Below are 10,560 nucleotides of genomic sequence, written 5' to 3' on the forward strand. Positions count from 1 at the left end.
GTGACGCTGCCTGGGGCTCGGCCAAGCCAGAGGGCCACTTACCCGATCCAGGTCCTCATCCTGGAAGATGCCCTTCTGCAGGCACCTCTCGGCCACCTGCATGGTCTGCATTCTATCCACCAGCGTGCCGTGGAGCAGCTGCACCAAGTGCACGCAGAGGTCGTGGTCGGCCTCCTCGGCCGGCGACGGCAGGTGGCTGAGGCTGGGGTTCACGTAGCAGGCGGCCAGGCTGCAGCCGCCGTGCTCCAGCGCCTGCAGGAACTCGTGAAACCAGCCGCAACCGCGGGGGCCCCGCTCCACGGCCCGCAGCAGCTCCTCCGCCCCCGCCACCTCGCCCCGCTGCAGCGCGGCCGCCCGCACCTTCTCCCTCTCCTCCGCGCTCAGCGAGGGCAGCTGGTCCAGCACCGGCTGCACCTGGATGAACTGCTTCAGCCGCGGCCTGAAGCAGGAGATGAGGTAGAGGAACCGCTCGTCCCGGGACTCCCCTGCCATGGCCGCGCTGGCGGCGCCGGGACTCCGGGCCGCGCCCGCTGCCGCTGGAGGCGGGTGGTGGGCGCGGGGAGCTGCGGGGGAGGCCGAGGCAGCCCAGCCGCCGCGGCGCCGGGGGCTCTGGAGGGGGGGGGGTGTCCGGCTGGGTGTCAGCGAGGAGCGCGTCCTCCGCTCCGGGGTCCTTCAGGCAGCCGCCACCGGGCCGGCCCCGCTTTATCCTGGGCCCAGCGCCGCTTTCGGTTTCGTTTGCGAGTTCGGTGCGTGACGGCGCGGCCCGCCGGGGCGGGGCAGCACTGGGGGGGGGGGGCGGGGGGGGGCGGGGGGCCGCATCCGGCACCTCGAGGCGGGGTGCGACGCGGTGTTAGTCCTGAATACTTGAAAGGAAACCTGTAACAAGAACAATGAGTTTAAAAACCCAAACGTAAACCGAAGCGTACCCTTCCGTGTCCAGCTCACGGGTGTCTCGGGCCGGTCGCTGCTGCGTCAGGGTTTCCTGCCTGGGGGCTTCCCAGGCGGGCAGCGATGGCACTTCGGTGCGGCTCCCCGGGCGGCCGGGGCGGGCCGACACTCGCAGGGTAAACCTTTTTGCAGAACACAGACCCACAAAAGGCCATCAGGGAAGTAAAGCTGATTTGCATGTTGTAATGGTTTGCTTTGGGCATGTCTTAAAGGTGGATTTTTTTTGCCTTTTCTCTCTCTCTCTTTTTTTTTTTTTTAGTTTGAAGAACTGCACCTTGCATACAGAGGAAGAGGCTATGATGCGTGATAAACTTCCAAGGGGAATTGTATAAGCTGAGATTGTTGGAACAGTCTATCCCTGAGATGCGGTTTCACCCATACGGTGCATGTCACCAAGCCTCAGAAGGTTTCCATCATGGAGTTTTAGGGAACCTCAGTGTGATTCTGGTGATCCTTGACTCAATTTCATGTTTTGTAGGAAAATGATAGGAGCAAATAGGATCTGGATTAATGTGTTCAGTTTTGGTCCTGAACAGTTCGAGAGTGAAAAACTGGAGAGGGTCCAGCAGAGGGCCAGCACGATGGTTACAGGATTGGAGAGTATGGCACATGTTTGAAGGAGCTGGGTTTATTCAGCCTAAAGAAAAGAAGGCTCAGGGGAAAGCCAGCCAGTTTTCCAACTCCCAAAAGTTGGATCCCTCTTCACAGGGGTACACAGGACAAGGAACAATTTTTTCAGGGGAAATTATGTCCAAGTATAAGAAAAAAGACGCTCCACTGTAACAACAATCAGACACTGGAATATATTGCTAGAGCAGTAGTGGAGGTTTTCTCAGTATTCAAGTCTTGGCTTGACAGGGCCCTTGATTTAATGCCTTGCTCTTAAAGAGAACCAGGTATCTCCAGAGATCCTTTCCCAGCCTGAAATTTCCTTTAATTCAAATCACACCCTCAGCTCCTTGTCATGCTGAGATGTGCTACAGCATTCTGCTTTCAGTGGAGCTTCCTTCAGTTGGAGGCTTCTTCTGTAGAAGAATTTAATTTGTTTTACTTTCATTTCATTGTTGCACTTTCTGCTTATTTCAGGTTTCACTTTTATTTCATTACTTTATTACTGCTTTATGCAAGTTTCCTTTCAAAGATCTGACTGCTTTTTTCCCCTCCTACTTTTCCTTTTGTCTTCAGTACATCATTTGGATGACACATCGGTCTTTCCTGTAAGGCCTCGGGAGCTTGCAGGAGTTCCTCGGGTGCGGTGCATGTGTAGGCAGCTTTATGTTTGCTTGGTTTCCAGTGGTAGTAAATCAGGCCCAGCGTGTTCATACTAAACAATCCTTTACAGGTTCAAAGACTTTGCAGACATTAAAAGGACACTTGTCACTCATGGAGGGGTACAAAACCCGCTGCTTGGTTATTCTAGCTACTACTAGGTTACAAATGATTGCTGAGCGCCTCCTTTACCCACCGATGACGCAAATATTCTGGCTTTCCTGTTACAGATCTGCTAATAAGTTAGAATTCATTGACTTTATTTGATTTTATAAAATCATTTGGAATAAGAAATATATTTTAATGAAACTTGTAGTTGCACAGCAAAAGCTGCTATGAAATCCTTTGCACAGCCCTGTACCAAGGCCAGAAGAATGGGCTAGAATCATTGTTTAAAACTTAGGTAACAAATTTGGGATTTTACAGATCTCTTTGTATTTGACTAGTCTTCTGTATGTAGAAAGTGTATTGAAATGTCAGAATATAGAACTAATGGGAACTGGGGAGAGTCAACTGGAACAACTTGTAGTTACCTGCTAAGAAACTGTGAACTTTAGTAAAAGGTAATTTTGGCAGGGGGAGATCACGACCACTGACTCATATACCACCTACCCAAATCGTACCCCAGACCCATTTCTGGACCTTTCTAACCTTTACTGCACAGAATCGGATATGGGAGGAGAGTATGTTAATGATTTTTGGGAAATACTATGAATATGCATGAATACTTAATGAATACGCACGAATAAGTTCTATATATGGTGTATGATTTTGAAACTTGGTGTGCGTTGATCGTGAGAGGACTCCCTCACGCACCCGGCCGTTAATAAAGAAGTGTCTGCTTATCTGCATCACACTGGTGCTGATAAGTTCCTCATTCCGAGATTTCGGTGACACTCCCGCTCTCCTCCAGCTAGGTACTTACACCCCTTGCAAAACGAGTGACTTTCAAACCCCTCTGTTCCACGCGTGACTCCAGTTAAGCGACGGGATTCACAGGCCGGGGCGGGGCAGACGCACGGGCCCTCCCACGGGGGCGGCCGCGCCGCGGGGCTGCCCGGTGCCGCCTCCCCGCCCCGCTCGGGAGCAGCGCGCGCCTACAGCTCATCGGGGCGGCTCAGCCGCACGCGGCGCGGGTGTCGCAGCGCCCGCAGGGGTGACGCGTCGGGTCACCAGTACCACGGGGCAGCGGCCGCCGCTGGCGGGGCCCGAGGACACGGGAGCGCCAGAGGCAGCGCCGGAGGCAGCGCCTGAGGCAGCGCCTGAGGCAGCGCAGCGGCCCCGCCCCCGCCCGGGGTTCGGCGAGCCAATGGCGGGACGGGGCGGCCCGCGCGCTGACGGCGCCGGGGCGGGGCTCGTCGCGGCTCTCCGCGCCCGCTGGGGGGCGCTGCGGCCGCCCCTGTGTGCCGCGCACAAGGTGCGCCTTCCCGGGGCCCGCGGCGTCCGGCGCCCTCACCCGCCGGAGCGGTGAGGCGGGGGTGCCCGGGGGCGGGCGGTCGCAGGGCTGGAGCCGGTGGGTGGCGCAGGCGCCGTGCGCTGGGCCCAGCCCACCCGAAGGAGCCGTGAGCCGCTGCCCTCGGGGCTGCCCGGAGCGCGGATCCCGGCTCGGGGGCGGCCGTGGCTGCATCGTGCGTGGTGCTGCTTGTGCCCGGTGGCGCCGCTGCGGCGGGAAGAGGAAAGATTGTAGGAATCGGATGCTGTTCGCATTCCGCGCCCTTGAGCAAAAGGCAAGGTGTTCAGGGGCTTTTGGTTGCTGCGTAAGAGATGAAAATATTTTTCTAAATTGTTAAGCTCCCTGATGCAAATACAGGCATTACAGAGGCTTTTTGCTGAGGTCTCATGGCACTGATGTTCATCAACTTCCCTGCTTGAGCGTACCCAACCTCTGCGTGCTTCTGCTCTGTCACTGTTTGTTACAATTAAGTATTTAAATATTGACACTGTGAGGGTCCTTGTATGCTCCTTTGAAATTGCCTCACCATGCTGTAGCTGAAAATTATCCCTGTTGTGAAACTGGCGCAGGTGATGCTGGTGGCAGTTGGGGCTTGTTGGGCTTCGCTTGTTTCAGGACTGCAGACCTGAGACTGCGGTGCCACCGGGGCTGTGGCTGGGATGTCACCGGGATCAGTGGTTGGGATGTCACTGGGATCTGTGCTCTACAGGAGCCCTTTGCCCCTGTGTAAAGGAGTAATGCTGGCAACTTGGAACAAAAACCACACTTCTCTCTTTTTTTGCAAAGACTTTCTGATCTAACTACTTCAGTGTAACATTTATTGTTCCAAGGCCATGGGTTGCCTTTTCTGTCACTTCTTGGTTGCTGTAAGCGGGATGTTCCTCTCAGGTGGTTGTATGGCTTGACAAGCCTTGCATTATTGTAACTGGAAAACTTCAACTCTGTGATTGTATTTTGTTTTTCTTAGTCACTTAAATGCTTGGGTAAAACAACCCATGTTTCAATATAGGTAAATTAAGCTTTACTTTGCCGTTATAAGTGAGGGCACAGTAAAACATATAACCCGGTTGTAAAATTGTAGTTCTCAGATACTCAAAGTCACTTCAAATTGTAGGTGGCCCAGCCTGAAGAAGGGAGCTCCTGCCACCAGTTGTGGTACCTGCATAAAAAGGAAATACTTGGAAACCCTGGCATAAATAAATGACTGAATAAACAGTTCAACACTGAAAAGGAAAGACTGAACCGATAGCAAATGCAGGGAAAATTAGATGATTAGAGCTTAATGTTGAGAACTACATTAAAAAAAAAAATGATCAAGGGTATCTGAAGTAATGACTACAGTGTCCTGCAGGCACTGTCACTAATGCCCATAAGGTATCTGTTTAAGAGTAAAACCACCTCTACCCCCACACTCCCAAAGCAAAACTAAATCTAGCACTATAATAGTAACTTTTTTCTTTTTTTTTTTTTTGGTCTTAGTTTCCTTGGTAGTGCAGTTAAAGGCATGTGGAACTGTTTCTGGAGTTGTGCTATTCTGTTTTGTCACCAAATGTTATCGAAAATCCTTTAAATGGAGGAAATCTAGAAATAAATCCAGTTGTAGGATTGAGTCTGAAATTGATTTATTTTTTTTAATATACTGTTCAACAGGTATTTCTTAATCATGCATAAGGTACATTTTCTTTGTAAAATTGAAGTACTACATGCTATCAAGGTGAAGATACTGATATATTTTCTTTTTTTATTTTTTTTTCTCCCAACATATTGCAGTTATAGATGCCTGGGATTCCAGTGACAGTGGGACAGGCAGTGCCAGGAGCAGTACCAAATATGCCTGATGGTGCATGCTGTGGGTGTTCTGTGTATGCTGGTACTTACTCCGTTGCTGCTGACCCCGTGTTGACTTCAGTGCTGTTGTGGGATGGGTATATATGAACAATATAACTATATAATCAGCTGTGTACAACCCTAGTAAAGTTTCATTTCATGGCCCCCCAGCCCTGCCCCCCCCCCTCCCCCCCCAGTAGAAGTACCTTAACATAATGTTCCCAGTGATAATTCATTTTTCTTCAGGTAAAATGTAGTTTTCAACTGTAATTGTAATTATAGCTGACAGCAGGGTTTACAGTACTACAGACTTGATAGATGTGCGGCTGTTTAATAAGATATAATTAACCAAAATATGTTGGCAGTTCACAGTCAGATTCTCACTGCCATTTCGAAATAATAGTTCTTCTTTAGGTTCACTGTACCTTAAAAGCCAGTTGTGAAACTTTGGAGACTGGGATTTTGATTAACTTTGTTCTGTACTGCATACGGAACTTGGACAGGAAAGTATAATGCAGACTGAAGACTGGAGTCTTCAGAGTGGTTGATGCATGGTTTGCAAGGTATTTCTTCTGGCACGAGGCCCTAAATCTGACATTTATGTTCTTTAAGATCATAGAATTTAGAGTGGAGGGCAGGCTTATAAATGTTGTGAGACTAAACTTATTTTTTTGTAGATACGTATGGGATGCAACATGGTCTTTTTGAAAAAGGAAGTATTAAGTACTGTAGATATTTTTATAATGTTGTTAATGGATAGTGATGGGAGCTTTTGTATTCCAAGGTCTGCATTAGCATTCATATGATTTACAGACAGGAGTATGATCACTGCAATTTCATGTGTAGGAGTAATAGTCAGGGAATTCAGTAGTTCAGTATGGGGAAAAAGACCAATGGAAGGTGGCAGGGCTTCACAGAGGTCCTGTGTGCAGCTCCATGGGCTACTAGATGGTTCTGTCTCTGTGGAGCTGACATGCGCTTTCCAAGAACGTGGGTTTGCAGAAGCAATGTATTGGAAGATCTCCAGTGACAGGTAAACAACTGTCTTTTTTTAGATGAGGGGCTTCTTTTTTTCTCTTTGTGTTTTAAATTGTATAGGCTGTGGGCCACAGTGCTGCTCTCTCTGCTTCATATCTCCGCACCAGGTGAGGAACAGGAGGAGATTTGATGGACAAAGGGAAAAGCATCTATTAATTATTTCAAAGTGGAAATGCTGACAATGTGGATACTAAGCATTGAAACCAAAGGTGTTGTAATTTTAATCAACTTGCTGATTATCTTCATATGTAAATTCTACATTAGGAAGTGCTATAACTTTGATAGAGTTTTTGAATATGTTTAATGGATGTTTAATTAACTGTTTACCTTCTCACTGCCATTGATGTGCTTTAAACAGAGAATGCTGCTTACTGCTTCAGTTCAGGTCAGGTGCTCTTCCTTATGGTGACTATTTAACAGCGTAAGAACGGTTTAGGTATCGCTACAGGTAATCTAATGCATTGAAAATCAATGATTTTTTTACAAGTTAAATGTGAATTGTCAACTGTGACAAAAGCATGCGTTTGTTCTGCAGGATGAAGACGTAAATGCTGAAAAACTGCAGAGATATCTAATGTAGTCTGGAATCAGTGGAACCTATTATTGTAAAATACCGAGTGTTTTGCTATGGCAGCCAGGCAGGTGTAGCTGCCTATTAAAGAGAGGTTATGACCACTGCCTTGCCTTCTGAGGTGCAAAATCCAGAAGACTGGGCTTTTATGCCTAATCAAATTCTGTCGCCCTTCAAAATTAAATTATGATGTTTAGGAGGCTACGTCAAGATAGTTAGTTAAAGTATCGGTTGGTTCTGTAGTAGACAGACTAAATTAAAACATGTTTTTATTATTTATTTTTTAAAATTATTTATTTTAGTTTCATAATTTTTTTGTTTCTTTTAAAAATTGATTTAAAAAATGAATTCATGGTCACTGTCGCTGCTGAAACTAATTATTAAAAATAATACTAATGACAACTTCTGATTCCTTTTTTTTTTAATTACCCTTTCAGCATTCAGGTTAGAAACTTGCAGAGTTATGATATCCATGTAGGATATACCCTTGTACATATTAGGCCTTCAGTTGAATCTTGGTGTTGCTTTGTATCTGTTGTTGATGATAAGAAATTTGAATTTTTAATTCTCTTAAAATGCTAACTTTTAATACTAGTTTTCTTTGAGCACGTACAATGGGGTTTAGATATTGGTTATGGAGGTGTATTATTTGTGTAACTGCTTATTTGATTTGCACTTTGCAATTTTACAGAGTGGCTTTGTTGATGTGAAGCTGACCATGAGCAGTATGAGCATTAGAAACTGGAGCTTCCATTAAGCTTTCACAGTTTCTTGAAAGGAAAATTAAGATAAAGGTATGGTCATCATTCCTGAAGGTGTGTTTAGCTTAATGCATGCAACTGTAACAAAATCATCAAAATATCTGTAAAAATCATTTACCTTAGTATTAACATATAATTCAATTTGCATCTTAATATTGAAAGCAAAATTCTTTACTTGATATCCACTGCTCTTCTATTGTGCTGCAGGTTATTACTGTGAATAGTCCTGCTAGTTAGTGGTGTCACTACTTCATTGCTATGCAAAGTTAGTTACCAGTAGGATGCAGGTAGTAAGGTGTGAACTGTTCAGCTGAGTAAATAATTTTTGGATGTGCTCAAAACAAGACTATGAAATGAGATTGAGGAATCAGTTTTGTGGCTAAAAATCCAAAAGCAGAAACATACTTGACTATCTCTTCAGTTCTGTGAGTGCTGTTCATCTAGTAGATAAGTTATTTCTAGTATTTATACTTATGGATCCTTTGACCTGTCAGGATGGAAGTAGGTCATTCCTCTTGAATCTCACTGATGGTTAGTGTAACTGTACTTGTCACACTTCCAAAATCTCTAAACTGACTTGCCTATTACTTCCTCTTTTAGTTCTTGCAGTGCACCATGGCATTCTGAGTGCTGAACTGCTGCAGGAAAAGAGGATCACCGACCTGTCAAAGTTCATGTTTGGAAGAACTGCTGTGGATGGAAGCTGTTGTAGTTTTTAACCTTCCCACTTGGTAAGACAATGCACTCTGAATGAATACTTCAATTTTTAAGGGCACAATTCACATAAATAAATATTTTTTGCATGTTACCATATTTAGAAGCTTTTTCTTTTTTTTTTTTTTTTTTTTTTAATCTGTATATGTATCGTTCCAGACATGTACATTTCTTTCAAGAGCTTAGCATAAAGGAAAAGCTTATGGTCACACATAATAGGTTGTGCCTTATAAATGGGTAGCTTGCCTACACAAATAAAACATCAGATGCCTTAAATGCTATATACATTGTTTTCATTAGTAACAACATACGTTCAGATGACATACTCTGAAAAATTCTGCTGGTTTGGAGAAACTAGATCAGTGGATTCCATTAAAAAGCCAAAATGTTCTAGGTAAAACTTCCTTACTGCCCCAGCTTGTTGCAGTACAATGTGGTTCTTTTTGTGAGGCAAGCTCAGATAATATTATTTGAATACCGCTGGAATGGCTTTCAGCTGATTGCATTTTTTTAAATTTCACCTAAGGTTCTTCCCCAGGGGAATCTGCAGGTGTGGTGTTCTGTTTTTTGTGTGTGTTTTTTTTGTTTGTTTTCTTTTTATATTTTTAATTTCCTTTTTAAGAGCTCAGTTTGTCGCAAAAGTTTTCAATGGCTGTTCATCTGGGTCAGTAAAATCACTTGCTGAATAGGTCTTACGTGATAAACCCATTCCATGATTCACTATAAAATCTCTAAAAGAAAATGATTCAAGCAAAGAAGTGTCTGACTTGATGATAGATATTTAGACAGCACTTTTGATCAAAATATTTTGTGAAGACTTGGGCATCAATGGAGAGAAATGACCAGCTTTATTACCCAGATTTATCTTAGGATTTACTAACCAGAAGTTATCTTAGATTTTTCAGTTCCTTAGTCAGTGAAGTTAGAAGGAGTAGACATGGATATAACTTCCAGCTCTGCTTGAGGGATGGAGGTCAAAATGATACGTGGAGATTGCTGTCTGTGTGTGATTTTCCAAAAAGCTCTAATTTTGTGTCTCTGTTCTGTGTGCTTCAAGCCAGTGAGTGGTGTCCTGTGTAATCCAGTGCATTTACGTTTATTCCCATGGTGCTACGAGTATAATAAATGCAATTTTTCCCCCCCCTCAATGTTTTGGTATAGATCCTTTTTGAAACCCTGTTAGTGATTGCATTTTAGTAACTAAATTCAAGTCAACCACAAATGAAATGTTCACATCCTGTTTCTTATGACTGAAATAAGTGCATTGCCTTTATTTGTGCATATTTAGATTTCTTGCAAATACATTTTCATGTTGATATAAAATACTGAATATGTGAAGTGTACAAGTGCTTTTATTTGTACAGTAAAACATTTTCCAAGAGATCTTTTCTGAAAGGAAAATAGTAACTTACTTTAGCCACATCATTATACAAAAAACTGTTATACAAACAGGATTTGCTAGAGCTCATAGTGGTGAAGTATATATCTAGACTAAATTTCCAAAACTTCCTTTTGTCTTTCCAACTTTGTCATAAAGTTTCAGTATAGAAAATGTAAATAATGCATAAAAGGGGCAAGTACTTCCTGTGGGAGGCTTTAATTTGGTCCATCTAATTTCCATTTCAAAGAGAATAGCCATATTCTGCATTCATTAATAATCAAATAACTTCCCAAGCGGGTATTCAAAAAACTCCAAATAGCTAGATGAAGAAAAATGTTTCTTCATTAATAATGCAGCTCTATCTACTACTCATACATAAAGATACAGTGAGGAAAAAGTAAGCTTGACATAGCAGTGCCTTCATGCAGTTACAGACTCTGGGACATGCTCCTTTAGTAGCATTGATAAAACCCAGCGTTGTCTTGATTTTCATATGCCATCTATTCTGTGGATCTGGTTTGTTTTTTTTCCCATTAAGCTATTTGCTGGTTAGCTTCTAATATACTGTTTTTCAAGTGTAGAAAAAAAAGATGTATAG

General features: G+C 44.3%; 1 protein-coding gene and 1 long non-coding RNA gene across 3 annotated transcripts in view; one reads left to right on the plus strand and one right to left on the minus strand.

Moving 5' to 3' along the window:
• The window catches only part of IFIH1 (interferon induced with helicase C domain 1), a 28,818-nt gene extending 28,095 nt beyond the window's left edge, over positions 1 to 723 (minus strand). The window contains exon 1 of the mRNA XM_040604791.1: positions 43 to 723. Coding sequence (XP_040460725.1) covers positions 43 to 492 — 450 coding nt within the window. The 5' untranslated portion in view covers positions 493 to 723. The remainder of the gene's footprint in view (positions 1 to 42) is intronic.
• LOC121093035 lies at positions 373 to 8,680 on the plus strand. Of its 2 annotated transcripts, none has more exons than XR_005829459.1 (4): positions 373 to 456; positions 5,441 to 6,744; positions 7,798 to 7,900; positions 8,468 to 8,680. It is a non-coding gene; the product is annotated as an uncharacterized LOC121093035 (long non-coding RNA). The 2 variants fall into 2 exon arrangements; XR_005829458.1 differs by lacking the exon at positions 373 to 456 and adding an exon at positions 3,564 to 3,974.
• The last annotated feature ends 1,880 nt before the right edge of the window (positions 8,681 to 10,560 follow it).

The sequence above is a fragment of the Falco naumanni genome, chromosome 8 (genome assembly GCF_017639655.2).
Source record: "Falco naumanni isolate bFalNau1 chromosome 8, bFalNau1.pat, whole genome shotgun sequence".
NCBI classification, from domain to species: domain Eukaryota; kingdom Metazoa; phylum Chordata; class Aves; order Falconiformes; family Falconidae; genus Falco; species Falco naumanni.